The sequence below is a fragment of the Colletes latitarsis genome, chromosome 14 (genome assembly GCF_051014445.1).
Source record: "Colletes latitarsis isolate SP2378_abdomen chromosome 14, iyColLati1, whole genome shotgun sequence".
In the NCBI taxonomy this organism is placed as follows: Eukaryota; Metazoa; Arthropoda; class Insecta; order Hymenoptera; family Colletidae; genus Colletes; species Colletes latitarsis.
The window spans coordinates 29,906,480-29,926,974 of NC_135147.1; the positions used below are offsets into that span (position 1 = coordinate 29,906,480).

Below are 20,495 nucleotides of genomic sequence, written 5' to 3' on the forward strand. Positions count from 1 at the left end.
TGGTCGAAAGGTTTCTAACATTTTTGCAAATAAATATTCTTCAATATTTACCCCGTATCGTACGATAACATTTTTTGCGATATTTAAATGTATCAATTTACCAGCGACAAACATCATCTATCGCGGGGGATCGATGCTTTTGTTTCGAGCGAAATAAATCGAGTGGAAATTTGTTGCTCGACGAAAGTCAATATTTTTGCCAACCGTGAACAATTTTTCTTTCAGTACTTTCCATTGTTTTACTAAAAGTTTTCTCTTTTTTTCCAGGGGGATGACTACTGATTTACGCCACGGACGCACGAAATCCGCGATCCATCGATCGATCGTTTTTCCACAATGATACGCGTCGGATATTATTTATTGTTGGCGCTCCAAGGTGCATACATATTCGATTTACAACCACCGATCACCGACCGACACTTCGTAGCCTAGAATAGAACCACCAGTACAATGTTGTGTTCTATTAGTTGGCTACATGTTGCAATACTATACGTGCACAGAGCAAGCATCGAGTTGCAAGCTACAATGGAACGTGCGCGCGTGCGTGTACAATTAATTTTCTCGTATCCATTCTATGCTGGATCTATTCTGGGCATTTTGGTATATTTCTCGACGAATAGTCAGTATCACGTCCGCTTCACTGACTTCCAGGCCACGAATATTCGATAATAATCGATCGAATTCGACGCAGCACTATTAACCGTGGCTACTACCAGACTGATAAAATAATGAAATAACTATATTAGTTAATCGAAACGAATCGTTGTTGACAGCTTTACTTCTCAACAGATTGTGCCCTGGTACACTGGAGGGAATATAATAATCTATAGATATGCACATGAAATCTATTGCGTTTCTATATCGGTACTGCAATTTTTCTGTAATAAATGATCGATCGTAGGTCGTTTATCGTTTGGTAGGCCATGATTTTGAGCATCGCCGTTGGGGAGGACGCGTGCACAAAGGCCCACGCACGGGGAAGAAGATTGGGAGTCGTTTGAACGAGACGGGTCGCGTACGAGCGTAGCTCGTGTCCGGTCACCCGTTAAGAAGGAAGCTCGGGACCGATGTCGAAGATAAGACGGGGACGTATCCCCCTCTCCACGGCATTCCCGGTGCTGTGCAAGGCCCACGAAGTGGTACCGAAGTTCGGGGACCAACGTGGCGGGGCCCTCACGTAATCCACGGATACGTCGCGACGAATTTGTACGTCTGCCCAATGAGCCAGAAGCCACCCTCCGTGCCCTCCCTCGCGTTCGTCGTTCCCTTCTGGCCAGGTCCTCTTCCTCCCCCTCCCCCTCGCCCCCGCCAGAACAGAGGAGAGAAGCCACGAAACCTGGCCCCGTATTCAAAATGGCTACCGTCCGCATCGGTGGGCATCCGATGTAAACTACAAGCGCCCTTTTCGACGCTGGTCTCCTAAAAATCCCTCCCCCCCTCTCCCGTTCTGTCCCCTCACATACCCCTCTAACCGATCGGCAGTTTTTCAGTTCCTCGGCGTGCCACGCTCGTTTTCGGGGATCGATCGTCCCCGATTAGAAGCGATCTAGAAACCGTCCGAACTTCGAGGAGACGGCGCGTCTGGTGGACCCCGATGAAAATGGGTCGATGAGTCGGGTGGCGCGGGATCTTGATTGATACGATGGTGTCGATGATCGGGGGAGATCAAAGACCTGGAAAATGTTGCCTTCGTACCCCGGAGGACAGTTTGTGACCTCGTGACTTGCGGGTTGAACGCAACCCTTTGTCGGGCTGAGGCCTTAGAAATAAATAAGGGCTGATGACTCGACCTACCAAGAGACCACATCATTTTGCTAATAGGTAAAGCGTAATTTTTCTTTGCTTTGTACATTGGCTAAAATTCATTTGTATGATTTCAGTAATCTGAAGAAGAGTTAAGTCCATCTGCAAAATCGCAGGTACGATTGGTAGCATCGTTCCGTCGAACGCAGCGGAAAATCAACGGGTAGGGGGTACCATGGAGCCACGGTAAAACGATCGAGAAGGGGAGTGACGGAGGGGTGGAGTAGGGGGGCCGCAGAGAGAGGGAGAGAGAAAGGAGAGCACGGAGCTCGTGTTTCCGGCCGGGTGAACAACAATGCCCGCAGACAAATGAGCATCCCGCCTCCATTGTTCGCTTCATCGGCACGGCGCAGCCTCTCCCCTGGTACCCACCCCGGTTCCGTTTACGCCCCCCTCTCTTCCAGCCGTCATCATAGGCCCACGTTCCCGTTCCCGGCCTCGTCCTCGTCCTCGTCCTCGTCGTCGTACGTCGTCGTCGGCGTCGCCCTCGGAACACCCGGCTGGGGGGTCCCCGATCAACCTGATGCGGGCCAGCACCGATTAAACATCTCTGCTTCGTCGAATCTCCGTCAACGGGACCCCCTCCTTGCCCACCTCGACCCCCCATTCCGACAGCGCTGTGTGCCACTCTTTTGTCTCTTCACGTGAGTCCTACCCGTCTTCTCCTCTATTTTTACCCTCATTGTCTCCGGTGTGCGCTCGATGAAAGTTAACGTACGTCGATGTCGTTCGGATCGAGCTTGTCGATCCTTCTTCCTTCTTTTTTTTACCTTCGATTTGTTTGCATCCCCATACTCCCGCTCGGCGTGTATACAGTGGCTGCCAAAAGTTTCCAGTCAAACTATCATTTTATCGTATCTCTTTGAATAGACGAAACGTTAACAACAACATTTTGCAGCTACTGTGTATATATTTTACTTTTTTTTTAATTGTTCTTGTTTTGCCTCGCATCGCGTTTATTTATTTAACCGAAGCGCGAAGCTAACCCGCCTCGTTGCATCCGCGTTATGTTACGCGTGTTGCATTTTTTTTTGTATTCGCACAACGAGGACATCGTATCGAGAAAGTACATATGTATATGTATATCAATTTTTATCTTGGGCATTGTTTTGCAATTTCTCATCAACGTATAATCACTCGATGTTCGTCAAGAACGATCGAATCGTATTCGATACACATTTTCGAAAATTATTCTGATCGACGAACTCGTTTCGATTGTTTAAATAAGGTTTCGCAGTGTATATCGTTACACGACCCGTCGGAGGGAAATTACAACCAAATTTATCGAGAGGATCATCGAGACATTTTCTGCTTTCCATTGTTGTTCAAATTCCATCGCGATGTTAGTCATATTATACGATAATTGATATCCAATTGCACAATTTTATTCAATCATTATCGAATTCTTTTTACGGGGTTCACTTTCGATCTATTGACAAAGAAATTTTTTGTTAAGCTTTTGGACGGTAATGTATGTATAAATACTTAGTACTGTCATAATATGCAATCACAGATGCATATTATACATACTTGTCCATTAAGTTTCGATAGTATTTCATTGCCTCTGTACAGCAGAACAAGTATCATTTGTCTTCGGTAATACATAAACACTTGAATATGAACGTTTGTCGACCTAACTTTACTAAATTATACGTACGAATTTTAGAATACGCGGTGAAGTAGCAATAAGGAGGTAACGCGAGAGACTCGGAAGGCCAGATGTCGTGCAAGGATTCAGCATTTTCAGGTTCATTCATGGCTCTTGTGGCAGAGCACCTTGCTCGAACCGAACAACGTCGACCTCCTGTACCACAGAAATTCGATACTGTACGGAACTTCAGAACCATGTATCCCACTCTATAATTTATATATGATTCGTGATTCTTTTTCCCTCTTAATTGGCTTTAACTTGTCGTCAGAGATGGACAACACCATTAGAATCAACAATATTATTAGTATAGCAATTGTCCAGTAACGAAACGAAAGATTCCTGTTCAAATTGATCTATACGGTTTCCCCAGCAATGCAAACATTGAAAATAATGTTTGCTATAAAAGAAATACACACCCATAGTATTTCAATCCGTTTATGTTGACTATTGGTAAACAAAAATTTATTTCGTTGTGCATTTTACAAACAAAATTACTGATTTACAATATAGAAGATATTTTCCGTTCTATTTTGCCACCATTTTCTGTTTTCTCGTTTAACTTTTCGTCGAAGGTTCTCATATCGTCCAATAGTTCTTCGTACGGTTGCTGCACCGTGTCAGCGAATTCCATGCATCTTTTTAAACCAAATAGACAATAATATTAGATTTTAATTGACTTTGCATTGATAGCACTTACATGTTATTGTCATTAGTTTCACAAAGTTTGCACGTTTCAGTCGCAGCAAGAGCTGCTTTATCCAATCCGTGTTCATGAAAAACTTTTAATTGATCGTGCCACATTGTTCTGATTAATCTTGAAGGTTCTTCAACGGTATCTTCTTCCTGTAATGGTTTTTTATCTACGAAATTTTTTAAACTAAAATGTATACTTTTAGGGTTTCGTGTGGTTAAACAGACATTAAATATTTTCTTAATCAGTAACCGATAATTTATTTTATCTTTATTTTTATCGATAGTCTATGAATACACGTTAGAAATGCATAATTTAAATATGATTATACCTGGCGGTATTTCAAAAGGTTTCAGATGACCCACAGACATACAAAATTTCCAAAATTCTATCACTTTTTGTTTTTGACTAACGCTAATGCGTTGATTAAATGCCAGTTTAATAAAGACCTCATCATTTTGCGACATAACCTTCAAGTATAATACCGCCAATTCTGTTGAATCTGAAAACGTCACTTCCGTTTTGGAAATATCACTAGACAAACGAACATACATGAATCGGTCTTCTAGTGACAAACAGCGTTGCAATGATAACTCGGTTGATGATACAGAATTCTACACGCAATAAGTATTTACCATACGATGCAAGTTCTCTAAGAATTGTTTGAAATTATTTTCTAAACTTGGCTTTCAAAGAATCTGATCAAATTTACTACTTCCTGTCACATTTAACATCAGTTGATTAACAAGCAAGGAATAGGCTATAAATGTTAAGGAATGTTTTACTGTTACAGTATAAGAATAAAATACTATGGAGAATGTCTTTATCTCCCACTACATAATATGTTTCTTTTTTTTAGTTTCAAGTTCGCGGAGCACAATTTGAGAAACACGAATGGTAAGAATGAACGACACCACCGTTGGTTGGTAATGCAGTGCGAGAGCGGCAGCTTTTAAAAAAATTCAGTTTCAACGTTCTGAAAGCAGTAGCGAGTACTTAAACCAAGATTTAATTAGAAGAAGATTGATTCAATAGAAGAACGGTAACGAAATGCTTCAACGAGACACGCTTGGTCGCGGAGGCGTGGTTTTCGTGTAGGTTGAAAATTAAGGGGAAAGGAAAAACGAATTAACCGTACGACGATGATGTCATTGCCCCGACAGGTTATGAGCAGTGCGCGGCGAGGATGTCAAGATGGCTGCCACGTACATCTGATCGGAGGTGTGTGTGCTCGCGAAATTTGACGCCGACCGTGATAAAAGGGGCTGTGTTTTTCGAGTCCCTGACATGGTGACAGTGCATAGTTAGTCGGCCTGTATCCATGAGGACCACTTTGTACACCATCGATGATAGTTCTTGTCGTCGCGGCCGGCGGCGGCTCGCATTGAACCATGTTCAGCAAAAAACTTCATGCAGACGTCAAAAAGTCAACACTGAAGATTCAGGATGTTAAAAAGGATAGCGCGACTCGGTTCAAGCACCTTAAAATCGTATTAGGTGAGCACACGTTTTTTGCACCCAATACACGGCGCCTCGTAATTAAGCCCAAACGTTAATTCGTCGTGGAAATTAAACGCGAATAACCAGTTTAACAGCGCGAGCTAATGAACATGACGACGGTTGAAGGAGAGGGGCGGCAATTTTGTTAGCATTTGCCGCCTACGCATCAACACGCCGAGACTCTATTAACGTTATCGTAGAACTTGTTCGTTGAAAAATTCGGTCAAATGAATTTTTCCATTTGCCACGATGCCTGGTCTACTTCTTCCATCAGCTGTTATAGCATTTGCGATATTTTTCGAAAAAAACATGCTCCGAACTTGATCAGCACGTTGTCTACAGAATGAAAATATAATTCGAGCAATTAAATCTCGAAATGCAAATTTAGTAATAAATTAATGATAATGTTACATTATCGATATTGCATATTTATTTTATTTTGAAAATGGTTAATCTCCAAGCATTGTTTAACGTTGTTTTATGCTCGGTTTTGAGATGAAAATAATTTGCCTGCGTGCAATTAGAATACAGGGATCATGGTATTGAGAGGCAGTCTGTATCTAATCACCAAACCGCATAACCACACTAACCAACCTACCATGGCCTCCAATTCCATCTAATGTTACATTATTATTACACATAGATAGTGGTACATGCTTAAATGTTTAATCATCGTTAATCAATACAGTATCTTGTAGCTTGTTTGTGAAATATCACTATCAAATATATTCGATAGATTTTTTTAGAGAAGAACTTTTAATTTTGATATATGAAAACATAAATGTTTTAATCAATTTTTTAAATTTTAATCTAAAGAAAAAAATTGTAAGGATATGTAATATTACATGATCGATACTGTATTAGTTTATGTTTTTATCATTACGTGTAGCTATGCATAAGGACAATATTTGCAATGGTCATATGAGAACATAGAAGGAAAAAAGAAGTTCTACTATATAAGTACAGGTGCACAAGACCAGTGATGATGTAATAGAGGTTCCACAGCTCTCCCTATAAACCAAACCTCTTATGAAAGAATAGTAGCTCTAATTTCTGATCTTATCTAACTTATAGTAAACGTTTATTAATATGTAGTCTGATAGAATTACTGTTCTCTGATGTTAATGTTAATAGCACAAGTCAACATGTTTTACCCTTAATTGATGTTGTAAAAAATTAAATGTTAATAAAATCTTTTAACAATTCTTTTTACTAAAAAGTCTGCTGTCTTGTTTTGCAGAAAATGTGGACACTGATGAGGCAAAGGGGTTCTTTGAAGGCAACTTCAGTCATGTATATTTTATTCTGTACGATTGTTTCGTGTCAGCTGAAACAAACCTACGGCAAAGAGGTAAGACCACTCACTGACATAAATAGTTTATCTCTTGATAATATGAATTAAAACTGCATTGGCAAATAAATGTATACACAACTACAATTTCTCTTCCTATTGATGTTACCGAGTGCAGTTTTATTTATAGAAGTATGACTGTAACGAATGTATCAAATTTTACATATATAATTTTTCTAATCCCAAGTATCATACTTATTTTACTATTTGCTTGTTTTCTCTCTATTTTGCTGCCAGAACTTTCCTTCCACATTGGTGAGTAAAAGACAGATGACTATGTTTATGTTCCTGGCATGTTGTAGTCTGAGTTCTATTAATACAATTGATACATCAGATTGTATAAATACATTGTTGTTATAACTTGGGGTGGGTCGGAAAGTCTCTGTATTCGCAATTTCCATAATCGCGAAATTACGAATCTACATAGTTTATTTATTTAATAATCTTTTGAATTCTCAACTTAGAAACATATGTAATATAATTTCAGAAGTAATCCCAGGTCTATTTATAACTAGCATGTAGATAGAAAACCTTCACATTGGAGCTTTTTTTTGTATCATTTTTTTTATTCATCGTCAATGTAATGTAATCAAAGACTTAAGCAGACAAATATGATATATTATCGAAGATATTAACTCCTTTATAGCACATAAAGCAAACAGGGAGGAATTAGAGCAAGTATTGCAGCTCTTAGAGAAAGTTTTGACACTTCTCCCTGAGCTTCTTAATAGGAGATGGCAATGTCACAGTCTGGCAAGAATTTTGCAAAAACTTTTACATCCTGGTAATAGTTGGAAACTTCGTAGACAAGCCTTAAGGTACATTAAAAACGTATCATATGTAAATGTTTTGAGTGCATTACAGTGTTGTGTAAAATATAATCTGATGCATGAGTGTAAAAAAATATGTTTTAGCGTCGGAATTCTTGCATTTGTCAACATCTGTGCATAATGTGCTCAAAATTAATTTCAGGTATTTTATTTTATGGTACCAAGCGCTTGGCGAAAATGCACCAGAGCATATACATCAAATGTTTGCGAGTTTGGTACCAGGGTTTCCACCCCAGCAGCCATCTCCTTACAAGTCCGAACGTAAGGCGGATGGAAAGAGGGATAAACTTGCAAAAGTAATTGGTTGTGATGATAGAGATAAGAAAGAATTTTATGATACGCAATTGTCGCAAAGTACTTTCCATGACAATGCCTCGAACCAATGTCCCGTCACTCCGGTCGACGGAGGGCCCATTTTACCTCCGCAAAGCGGGGAGAAGCCTCTCGATAACGAGACTGTTCGTTTTTTAGAAGCATTACTTGAATTTATGGTCACTCAGGTATACTTATATGTTTAAAAACAATACTCGCGCGTTATTTTAGTAAGCTTTTGCTCGTATCTGTGCAGTGCGATTTGGTAGCGTGTTACATCCGAGTTTTGTTTCTATCTTCTATACAGGTCATGAAGATAGAATGGCGGGATAAATCTTCACGACAGCACAAGACTTTTCAATTTTTGTTAGAACGTTTTAAAGTTGCATACCTTCGTCATATTTGTCCCGAGTTTGACGATAATTTCTCCTTGTACAAACCTAATTTAGAATTGCCTACGATGCGTAAACCAACAAATCAAAGTCAGGATAATTATGTATTATGTAAAGTTGCGTTGATAAAATGGATTGCTAGTTTTACGCATATCGCTAGAAAAGATGGTCTTTTCGCACATCTTTCGCATAGGTATTGCAAACGTTCAAAGTATACTATTACTTGTGCATTGTACCAGCGATGGTATGCGACTGTTGATATAAATATGTTTCCTTCAGCACAACTCCGAACGAAGAAAATACGGATTCGGAACTTCGTCGCGTATCGGTTACACAGAATTCGTCTGATTCGAGTTTACTGTCGCCCGAATCGTCTATGTCTCAACCAGAAAATCAAAATCAGGAAGATAATACCGTCTCGGCCGTTACGCTAGTTAGAGAAGTTCTGTACAGTAACAGAGATAACGTGAATTTCGTTCACGAACTGTACAGACAAGCATTTCTTCTGGACTTTAATCATGCTGGTGCTATAAGAAAGGCTATAGCCGTTTACAAAGATTGGATTCAAATGAATGTGAGTAATCGTTCTGAAATCTGTTATCCGAGGAGCTTTCCTATTATGAAAATGCACATTGTGTTTCTTTACCAGGAGCTTCCTCCGTTCATGTTAGAATCATTGGATAGTCACAAAGAAAGAGACTTGGACGAGACTTTTAAAAAGGATACGAACGATATTGATAAAAGTCCATCTGAATCTTATCGTCAAACGAGATTGAGGAACGATTCTTACCTCGGTGCTATACACAGGGAAAATTTGTTTATAAGAGCGGGTTTACAAAATGTTCTACAAGTATTCATTACGCAAGCTTCTAATGTATTCTTCTTAGAACATTCTGGACCAAATGCATCTCCGACGTTGCTCGAAGAACAAACGGATAGTTGCAAAAGAGTTTTAAACGTGTATCGTTACGTCGTTATGCATTCTAGATTAGAACCAGGCACTTGGGAACAGTTGCTTAGGTAAATGTATTATGCGTTATTTCATACCAGTGCAAATGAAGCATGGTATATCTTACGTATCTCTTGATTATTGTCTATTCATAAGGGTATTGCTACAAATAACATCGCTCGTTCTGAACGAGAAATCGTCTCGACGCAAAGCTCAGGAAAGCATTGGCGGCAAACTTGCACCTGCTATATTTCAGACTTTAATCGTCACGTGGATTAAAGCCAATCTGAACGTAATTATCTCTACCCAGTTATGGGATCAGTTTCTGGACGTGTTAACGTCTTTAACGCAATGGGAGGAGTTGATTCGAGAGTGGGCAGTAAGTTAAATAGAGTAAAAAATATTTATTCTATGCATATATGCCCCTGTAGATTACAATGTTGTTGTTTCTCTTGTAGAAAACGCTGGATACCTTGACGAGGGTACTTGCCAGGCACGTGTACAATTTGGATTTAAACGATCTGCCATTGGATAGACTGAGCGAGCAAAAGACTAAAAGGCGTCGCGGCGTTGGAAGTCGTGCCGCTTCCACGGGGAGTGTCCAACCACCTCGCAAAGGAAGTGTCGATCAAGAAAATAATGCTGTGACTAAAGAAAATGTTACTGGTAATAAATACCGAAACAACGCTCCACTTATTATTTACGATCTCGGGTTTGTACGTTATTTTCAGTAACACGAAATGTTTCTTTGCTTTAAATAGACCATCCGATGCGAGACTTGAGGAAAGTACGACCCCTTCCGCGCAGTATGAGCGACAACACTATATACAATGGAAAAGCGCGGACGAAGCTTCACAGAAATCGTACCCACACAGTGCACAGCGGCATTCCTGGTGAGTAATTCACCAGAAAGCCAGCGTGTACTTTTTTTCTCGATTAAACTTTGGTGACCTATGTAATTCGGTAGTGCCATCTGTGTTGCTGACAGTGCGTTGCAATTTATTTATAACTTTGTCTCTTACTTTTTCGCTTTAATGCCGACACCGGTTTAAAAATAACCAGTCTGGTGTCAGCCAGACACTTGTCTCGTCTCGTCTCGTCTCGTTCATTCTCTTTCCCTTTGTACCCTTTTATTCGTAACATTCCCCATCATTTCTTCTTTTCTGCTTGCTCCTAATTTCAGCCAACGGATCGTCCGATTAAAGTCATTTCGGTACAGACATATTTCTTTCAGTGGTTGTGGCTTATTTGTGTATTAAGTGTAAACAATTTCCACACGCGCAGTACTCCCCCTATCGATAGAGCAAGACATGGCGCGGTTGTTGTCAAGTGGTTCCACATCGTCGTCAGGAACTGGCAGAAAAATGTTACCGAACAGACGCGCTAAATCCTTGGATAGCATTGTCATAGTCGATAGCGAACCACCGTCGCCGCGATGCCCTTCTCCGACGCCCAGCAGTGGGGTTGACAGCAACAAAGACAGTCCGATACAAATAGAAAACATTGACGGCAGTAGTATCGGTAAGTACACGATTTGCTGCTGTTTGTATTAAGTGGTTGGTCAAGTCTCAGAACTTTTATTATCAATTTTATTCGGTTTCATTTTTTTAAAACAATGACATAACATCGTGTGAGCATATTTACGATTTTCAAAATAATTTTCATGTTTCTTGTTATTTATGACGCATATCTCACAAGTGTAATACTAACAGTGAAATATTTTTATTGGGAGAATAATTTATACTTTTACTCATATGCTTCGCTTATATTTCCGCAAATTAACGAGCCTCCTATTTACACGAGAAATCGTTTTTCTATTTACATTGCGCGACTCGATATAGTTGGAAATTAAGGTTCCACGTACAATCGTTTTAAATATATTTGTTTCTTTTGATGTTATTTTTTATATTGTTTATTATCTTTATAATTGCACGATTACTTTGCAGACACTAACGATGCATCGGAAAGGAGATCTGTTATGGCAGGTGGTGGTGTTCGCGGATGGTTACCCGATGTAGCGGTCGTATTATGGCGACGAATGTTATCTGCCTTAGGGGATGTAAATAACATTCAAGATCCTTCCCTGCACGGTCAAGTCATGGACTACCTCGTTCAACTTACGCAAACGCTTATAAAAGTCAGAATCTGTTTTATATTCTACATATTGTCACAACAATCACACTGATTTCTATAATCGAACTTTAACATTACTTTCTTACTGTGAAATAGATTCGTTTAAATCAAGGTGTATCTGGAGACAATCAAGCAACCCCTCCAGCTCCAGAACTTATACCTCCGTTAACAGTTATTGCTCCATGGTGTTTTAAGGTTGTTAGCTTATTATCATTTATTGTATTCAAATTACCCTAGTTGGCTCTGGAACTAGCCAACAAAAAAATGTTATAATTATGCACTTCTAGGCGATACAACTTCCCGATCAATACCAAATTGGTAAATTAGCAGCATACCGTTTGATCTGTCTTTTGACAGTTCAGCCGCAGGACATCAACTTACCGAAACAACACTTGACCCTTTTTTATCGCGCGGTTCACAACGGTATCGTTAGCAACGACAGTAAAGTACTACATGTGTTGGTCAAATATACTGGACCCAGGTTATTCAGTTTGAATCTTCCCGGCTCTAGTCTACTGATCTTGGATTACATTCATGCTGCTAATGTAATATTAAGTAGTCAGGATATCGAGGTATAACATAAATTGCATAACGGCTTCGTGTAAAAATCGTATGGTTATAAAACTAGAAACAACATGGAAATGTTGCAGGCACCGAGAACAGAAGCTGTCTCAATAATTGGGTCGCTATTATCGTTGCCTGCTACTACAATTAAATTGCCTGTATTGCAACCTACCCCAACGGATATTCTCACCATGACGTGTCCAGACGCAAAGGTGTTTATTTCTTTGTTCATTCATCGTTTCGTTGACCCAACAGATTGAAACTCAACCACGGATATATCTTACACAGAACGTTTTATTTTAGGAACATATAATCACGATTCTTTTAAGAAGCTGTAGGCGTGAACCAACTGGTATCGCAAGATGCGTGGCTCTTTCAAGCATCGCGATGTTTGTGTACCGAGAATTGTGCTACAAGAATCAACATCCGCGGATCCCAGAATCTGTTACAGTTCTTCTCTTGGCGCTCAGGGTAAGTTTTTCAAATCTGTTGGAGGCATACGAGTATAGATAAAAGAATAAGATCGGTGTCAACAGTTTCGTCGATCTAAAGGGCGTTTTGCATGTTACGGATATAGTTTTTTTTAATTTAAGGGGTATTCGTTGTTTCGGATAAAAATGTGAAAGAAAAAATTCGTCTTTTAGCCGAAAGAAAAAATACCTCTTTAAGTAGTAAGCACTATGTAGCGTATCAGTATTAAAATTTGTAGTTGCATTCCCGTAGAAAGGCGTATTTATCTAACAAAATGTTTAAACTAAGCGTAGTAGACGTGTCATAGTAGTAGCGCGAAATTCAGTATCTCTTCCACTGAGTCTGATCGACAGCGGGTGCAAGGAGCAGACCGTCGCAGAGCTGGTTTCTGTTTCCCGCTAATGGATCAGGTAGTTTATCTTGGATTAACCAACCTGTGTAGATCCCTTTATTACGTGTTGTTACAGTATTTACCTGTCGACTGATGTCTACGTGTCTTTAAGGATGTCTACAACCTTGCATGGTTCTATTGCACGGTCGTGTGTGTAAAATGTCCAATGATATTTCAATGTCTGATTCCATTATACCTTACGTACATATAATAGTGATTAACGTGTTTCCTATTTAGTACTAATTCGTGCAGCACCGACGAAACCACGATAGGTGAATTCTAACATTTAATTCTTTATTGCGTAGGCCAGTCATGCCACTGTCGCACAAGTCGCGTGTGACTCTCTACTGTTGTTGTGCGACAAAGCGGACACCCTTTTAGAGCTATATCCGAATGTGCCATCTAAAATAATTCAAGTGAGTTTCGCGTAAAAAATTTAACGAGAAATTGAGTTCACGTCTGCGTAAATTTCAGATTTTATCAGAAACGCTTGGATATATGAGTACACGAGATAGGCGAGGTCCTTTGTCAATATCAATGTTATTTTGTTTGGGCGAATGGGCAATGCATCTAGGTCCGGATGTTTTATTGCGTGTATTTCAGGGAAAACCTTTGCTAATGACTTTGTTCACGGTTAGTAATATAATAGAGTATTCCATGAAAAGTGTACTTTCCACTTTTTCTTATGAAAATAATTTATATATACACAGGTTTTGGATAATATAGTGCAGGATAGAGTTACCAAAGGTTTATTACATTCGGGTAAAAATCACCGGGACGAAGACGATGATTTCGATCCCGATATTACGTTGGATAACTTAGCCGACGAAATTAGCGTTAAATCACCTCGTCGAGGCAATATTCAATCTGTCCAATTAGCAGCAAAAATGGTATTATATAATGAACGCTAGAAAAAAAAAAAAGAAAAAAAAAACAAACAAAAATATGGATTGAAATTAAAATTTTCTACTAGGTAATGATGCATTTAATAAATCATTTGGGACATTTTCCAATGGGTATCGGAGCTGCGCGACTATCCTCGTTGGTTGTCGAATTGGACGATGTACCAGGAATTGACGGAGATGAATTGTCATCCGCCATCTTTCATGCGCCAAACATACAATTACTGATGTTGTCAAACTCTGTGATAATGTCACTAGTCGAGCTGGCCGCGTTGGACGCACCTGGCGGTGGTGTCACTGCCGGATTAACAACGGCTCCGTCGTTGGTTAGAGTTTTGTTGCGAGATTTGGCGGGGAAAGCATCTTGGGATAGTTCGATTTTATACAGCCAACCGTCGGTAGACGATGATGTTCCGATAGCATTTACAAAACACGGTAATGGAGATGCTTATTGATACATTAGTTTTGACGTGTATGAAAATTTCGGTTTAAACGTAGCAATTGTTTCAGTCGAATGGAAAACAAAAATACACGGCGACGATTTGAGCAGCGTTACGACATCTCAAACATGTACGCCTCGGCACACGATACGACACCGCGAACCTCACATATTGCCTACGTTTGCGAACGGTGCGAGCGATATGGATAACTTGGACGATGTATGTCCAATCTCACAATCTTTAAGATAGAGCATTAAAAGGAAATTCTTATTTAATCGTTCGATTTTTTATCGGTTTAATATTCGATACTTTCAGCTCTTACAATATATAGGGCACACGAGTCCCGAAGTATTAACCAATCCGGAAATCGCACTGAATGCTCCTGCTAATCCACCACAGGGACATTACTTTGAAAGCGAAACCATCGCGACCATTCTCAATCAAAGGAATGCGGAACAAGAGCATATCAATAATTGGAATCAGCATATTAGGTACATTGTCTGTGCTGTGTAATGTAATTGTGTCAAATCTATCCGTATGTTGTCGTTTCAGCATGTCTGCATCAGCAATAAATCCTCCATCTTGTCGACCACCGCCAGCGCCATTTCATCACTGCCGTCTTCTGTTTTCGCATCTGGGTCTGTCGGGGTGGGAGCAACGTAGAAAATTACATTTACTGTCTAAAAATGAGAAGCTTTTGCGGGAGCTACGAAACCTGGACAGTCAAAGGTCCAGGGAAACTCATAAAATAGCAGTGATTTATGTTAGTCAGGGTCAGGAAGATAAGAACTCTATATTAAGCAACGTTACCGCTAGCAAAGAATACGAGAACTTTATCGCGAAATTGGCGTGGGAAGTCGAACTTGAATCGCACACAGGTTTCCTTGGTGGTCTCGTTCCTGGGAAAGCATCTGGCGTTACCGCGCCCTATTTTGCTACATCCTTCACCGAAATTCTTTTTCACGTGGCAACGAGAATGCCTTCCGACAGTCATGAAAGTTTATTGCAAAAAGTAAATTTTATTTCACATACATGAAGCAGTACAGATGGCGTGTGCCGATGAAACGAGATACCTTAATTATTTCAGACGCGACATCTTGGCAACGACGAGGTTCACATAGTTTGGTCCGAACACTGGAGAGACTATCGCAGGGATATTATACCAACCGAATTTTGTGATGTTTTAATAGTGATATATCCGTTACCCAACAAATTGTATAGAATTCAAATTTCCCGAAAGTCGGAGATTCCATTTTTCGGGCCTCTGTTTGACGAATGTATCGTGGAAGATAAAGTTCTACCCGGATTAGTGAGAACAACCGCGCTGGCCGCGAGCAGGGCAAAACGGTCTACGCTTACGTTGTATCAACATTAGTAAGTGTTTCGTTATTTATGCCATCGATCTTATTTAATAATCTCCTAATCTGAAATGTTTCAGTTACGAAGAGAGAGCGAGGTCCATCGATACTGTTATGAGAAACCATAAAGAAGCAACCACATTTGAGGAATTTACAGCAAACGTGTACTCTCCGGTACAACCACCGAGCCCATTCAGCGGAGCTTCTTCCGTATCTGGTTAGTTTGTATATATTAGTAAGAAAACGAATTATAAAATCCATTATACATGTCCATAGGGAACTGTCACATAAAATAGCAACATAGCTAAGTGCAAATCCTGTTTATTTGCAGTTTAATTCAGTGCACAGTTTTCATTCTTTATAGCAGTCACGAGATAGACTTCTTCTTAGAACGTTTCATAGAAGCTGAACAGCTTACAGCTGAACAGTGAACCTTTTTCAATAGTTTTTGCATGAGCCTAGACGTGAATTTTTATTATTATTATTATCAATATCACACTGTCAGGATCTACAACAAGCGTGCAATCCACAGCATCGTCAAACCTCGCAGCAGCGCTTATAGATTCTCATCAGGGTCGATCCGGTCTACGAAGTTCTTCGGCGACGAGCAGCGATAACCGCGCGAATAGAGGTGACTAATTCAGTCCACTAATCCCCACCCACCTTGTAACACCACCCAACAAGGTAGTATTATAATTTATTTATTTTTTTTCTTTGTTGTTTTTACCAACGTTTTGTCTATACAAAGTGTTTCTATTGTTTATTTCTATTTTTTCTTCCGTAAACTACCCGATAGTGGTTCTATATGTTACAATATGTTATTAATAATGCAAAGTTTTGTGCATTGTCTTCAAGTTTCGTCCAACAAACTCCAAATGATATTTTACACGAACGGATAAACATAACGCTATACTTCTATCGGTTTAAAAAACGGTACAAATAATTATAGCAGTACACGCTTTATTTTGAGTTTATTCAATCTACACTAATGGTCACTTATAAACAAGACCAGAGACAAATGACAAATATAGTACAACTATTATTTGTTTGGTATTCACATGTCTCTTAACTATATTTTTGTTTGACAGTCTTACACAATCTATTCAGAGGTAAAATTTCCTTTTTACGTGCATATTAGACATAGACTGGTACATATTTCCTTATATTCATGTCACATAACAGATGATACTTTGGTTAATGTTGCTTTATAGATCGAGAGTGCAGTACTATGTGTATATAGTGTCTTAGGAAACTCTCATAAATTATAAACCTTTTCCTTTTGATTTATAGTTGCGTTTTTTTTTCCATATTGTATTATATTTTATTTTAGTTTAGAACAGAAGTAAGTATTAAAAAGAGATGAAAGCGAAGACTGGAACTAATGGATATAGAATGTACAAAAAGATTTATTTGCAACTTGCACAAATATTTCCGAGACTCTATATTTACATGGCACTGTATATTGCAAATAGCTTTCTGTAAATTACATAGTTGTATGTTTCTATCTATAAGTACAGTCATTCATCTGTTCTACAATTTGAAAACTAAGTGTACAAATATTTCACATCAGTTGTTGTCACAAAAATTTTGTATAAAATCACACAATTCAATTTTTCTAGCTTGCTTGTTTTGTTTCATGAAATCAGTTTTTTTTTTTTTTTTAATAAAAACGTACAGAAAATAATTGCAGAAATTGTTTAATAGAGGATGTTTCCTTTAATTTGTTTTTTTTTATTTCTATTTTTTTTATTCTTTTTTTTTATACAAAAAAATTACTTCAGCAAACTGCACGTTTTGTTTTGCTGTTACATATTTGCATATGTTAAATGAAATCGTTGCGTTTTTGGCTATATATGTAATTATTTAGTGTGCTTTGATTCGTGATTAGTATGTGGCAACAAGAACTGGAGCGAATTTTGACACTTTGTTTTCAGTTTCTGATGGAAGCAGGGTGTGGTTTAGCAACGACACGCCAGAGAGTACAGCACTTCATGGAATTTCACCTAGACCTGTAAAAAAGATGTCGTTTAAAACTGGACCGAAACAAAGAGCAAGCACTCAACCTACACCACCTGACAGTCCAAGATATAAATAAGAAATTTTGTATCAATACGATAAAAAAGAACATTTTTTGCACAAGAGGTTGTCTGGGTATATCCTGGAAGTTGTAATTTAAGAGAATTCTTTAAAATGCTAATTAACACAATGCGTTACGATAGTATACAAAAGGTGGCCCACTGTACTCTACATTGAAGGTAGTAGGTACGTTAGGATTAAAATGGCGGGTTCAGGTGACTTACCATTTTGGAAATTGTCTTTACAGTGGGCATTGAAATATCTGATTAGTCTTAGCGTTTTCTGTTTTCCGTCCTTAGGTTTAATTTTTATATTAAATGTACAGATCGTTGTTTATTTATTGCAACGTGAATATTAATTTATTGGAACATAAATATATGAGAAGATTTAATGGATCATAGGTATACAATAGTAACTATATTTGTTATATACATACACTTATCAGTGTCACATGACAGCTATTTTCATTGTACAGTACTTTCTTAAGATCAGTTTACCCTTGTACTTGAATAGGTAAGCTTAAATAATTATATCGATTAAAGCTTCTATCTTAATTTATATCAAAGATAACGAGCATCTCGATGTTACACACATGCCTTTGTAAAATGTTAACTTTTATTTCCTGTAATGTAATGGGTGATAAGAACACATAATTATCGTGTAATCACAAAACACACGACTGTGGGCGTGTTGATAAGAATCAAATATTATTTTTTAATGTCAAGGTTTTACAAGTCAACAGTGTCACATCTATTAGTACTGTAATAAGTTGTACTTCGTGTTTCGCGTCGGTCTGAATTTTTTTTTAAACTGTCTACACGTTACATTCCATACGATTTATCTTTTCTACGCTTCATTCATTCTACATATATCCTTTGAGTAAATTTTTAACGTATCTCCGAAAAAAGATCGAAGCATTCCATTTAAGTTTTTTTATTCGATTTCAACGACTGGTACCACATGTTAGAATTTACGCGTTAACAGTGTCTTAGTTTGTGTACATTGTGTAGAGGAAGAGATCAATTAGGGAACAGTTCTGTTGTCATACCAAAGTTACAGGTACTTGGTGCTTTACGATACTCGAAATATAAGTATTTTAAATAATGTGTCAAAACGTGTTATTTCCGAAGGTTAATAAATCTAAAAAAAACAAAAAAAAATAATAATAAATAAATAAATAAATAAAAAAAGAGAGAAAAAGTGAGAGAGAAAGCGAAATTGGGAAGAGTTTTTGAAAGTAAACGAATAATTAAAAGTGTGTTAAGTAAGAGTAATAAACTGTTGCTTTGGAAAGATTCATGTTAACACAGTGATAGTAATCAAAGTATTAATATATTATTGGTCGCTGTCGATATGATCAGAGTTTAGGGAGAAATTATATTGTAGCGAATATCGATATGATGGTATTCGAGCTGGGATTGTAATAGACAACACATTTCGAGTTTTTTTACCATTTTAAAGATTATCAGAAACCGCATTCAAAAGTGTAGGTGTTAGCAACGAAGATGTAGATGAATAATTACCGATGTGCAGACCATGGCCAAAGCAGCATTATTTTTTCACTAATTTATAACGAAGTAGAATTGAGAAGAGCCGTGTATGTATTGTACATAAATTGTTAAGCTCGCGAACGGTATCGAGATCATTAATGAAAATTATTCTCTGCGAAACATTGTATCGCTATATTATTGAAAAACTATTGGTCTATATATGCGTATATTCGATATATACATATAAAGAGGAAGAAGAAGAAAAAGAACTTATTACAGTCTTACATAAGGATGCTTTTACGAATCGTATCTAAAAACTGTACTTAATTGACTATTTTCATTAGTACCGTTACAATAACTACTTGCTATTATTTATGTTATAAATATATAAATTGCTGTTAACATTATTAGCGTAGCGCTGATCTATTTTTCTTACTGGACATTACGCTTGCAATACATCGGAACGAAACTCACGAAAATACAAGGGAATCATGAACGAAATCTTCGGTAGATAATGTTGTTTTATTATCCAAAAAATTTCTACCAATTTTGTTCTAATTTTTCTTGCGAATATTAATTGTGTATGTACAAATGGTACGAGTTTACAATCCATTGCTTCTACCATGTCAATGTTAAAAAGAGTTTATACATATATCTATGTATAACAATTGTTTTATACTTTGCGAGAGGGAAGCTCTACACGTCATCTGATTCTACTATTTGCCAAATAGAGTCGTGTCTGATTTTCTGTTCACGATGAATTTAACAAGTTGTAATCGTTTCGAATCTTTAGACCGATGGAGACGGTGTGGAATTAGAATTTCGCAGCATTGCAGGCGGCGCCGAGATTAACAAGTAGCGTTTCAGAACTTTTTAACGGAATTTCTGCTGTAAAATCTGTACTATGAAATTCGAACACCCGTGAAAACGTTTTCAGGATTTACAGTGTTCTAGAACAGAATAGGAATCGGATAGGAAAACGTATAATTCTGTATTCAAAACGCGTTAGATAGTTAGCGGTATTCGGAATTGATCTAAAACACGTTATTCTTCTGTAACGAAAATTGCCCAAAGGTTTCTCTAATATCGTATTAATTGTACACATTTCTGCAATGGAATGTACATTTTATTGCACAATAAAATTGTGATGAATCAACCTTGAAACTTCCCTGGGAAATTTATTTTCCCTGT

General features: G+C 38.2%; 2 protein-coding genes across 11 annotated transcripts; one reads left to right on the forward strand and one right to left on the reverse strand.

Annotated features, from left to right (window-relative positions):
• Positions 1-3,935: 3,935 nt before the first annotated feature.
• On the reverse strand, positions 3,936-4,585 carry LOC143349822 (uncharacterized). Its single transcript, XM_076781388.1, has 3 exons — positions 4,477-4,585; positions 4,152-4,314; positions 3,936-4,089 (listed from the first exon to the last, which is right to left on the reverse strand). Exons 1-3 carry the CDS (start codon positions 4,514-4,516, stop codon positions 3,954-3,956), a joined length of 339 nt encoding a protein of 112 aa, XP_076637503.1. The 5' UTR covers positions 4,517-4,585; the 3' UTR covers positions 3,936-3,953.
• Positions 4,586-5,308: 723 nt separating this feature from the next.
• LOC143349821 (putative Rho GTPase-activating protein CG5521) lies at positions 5,309-20,468 on the forward strand. Of its 10 annotated transcripts, none has more exons than XR_013081002.1 (29): positions 5,309-5,642; positions 6,886-6,996; positions 7,234-7,251; positions 7,643-7,814; positions 7,969-8,326; positions 8,446-8,723; positions 8,810-9,104; positions 9,180-9,550; positions 9,636-9,858; positions 9,938-10,145; positions 10,241-10,372; positions 10,764-11,000; positions 11,426-11,616; positions 11,709-11,807; positions 11,900-12,184; positions 12,263-12,388; positions 12,480-12,647; positions 13,344-13,454; positions 13,513-13,671; positions 13,749-13,928; positions 14,012-14,375; positions 14,451-14,599; positions 14,696-14,871; positions 14,933-15,392; positions 15,468-15,754; positions 15,819-15,955; positions 16,244-16,422; positions 16,827-16,847; positions 17,673-17,778. XR_013081002.1 is itself a non-coding variant. In XM_076781378.1 (29 exons), the coding sequence occupies exons 1-29, from the start codon at positions 5,537-5,539 to the stop codon at positions 17,831-17,833; spliced, it is 5,709 nt and encodes a 1,902-aa protein (XP_076637493.1). In that variant the 5' UTR covers positions 5,309-5,536; the 3' UTR covers positions 17,834-20,468. The 10 variants fall into 10 exon arrangements, 9 of the variants coding, with proteins under 9 accessions (XP_076637493.1, XP_076637497.1, XP_076637496.1 ...); XM_076781378.1 differs by having other exon boundaries at positions 16,244-16,369; positions 17,673-20,468; XM_076781382.1 differs by having other exon boundaries at positions 16,271-16,369; positions 17,673-20,468.
• Positions 20,469-20,495: the final 27 nt, after the last annotated feature.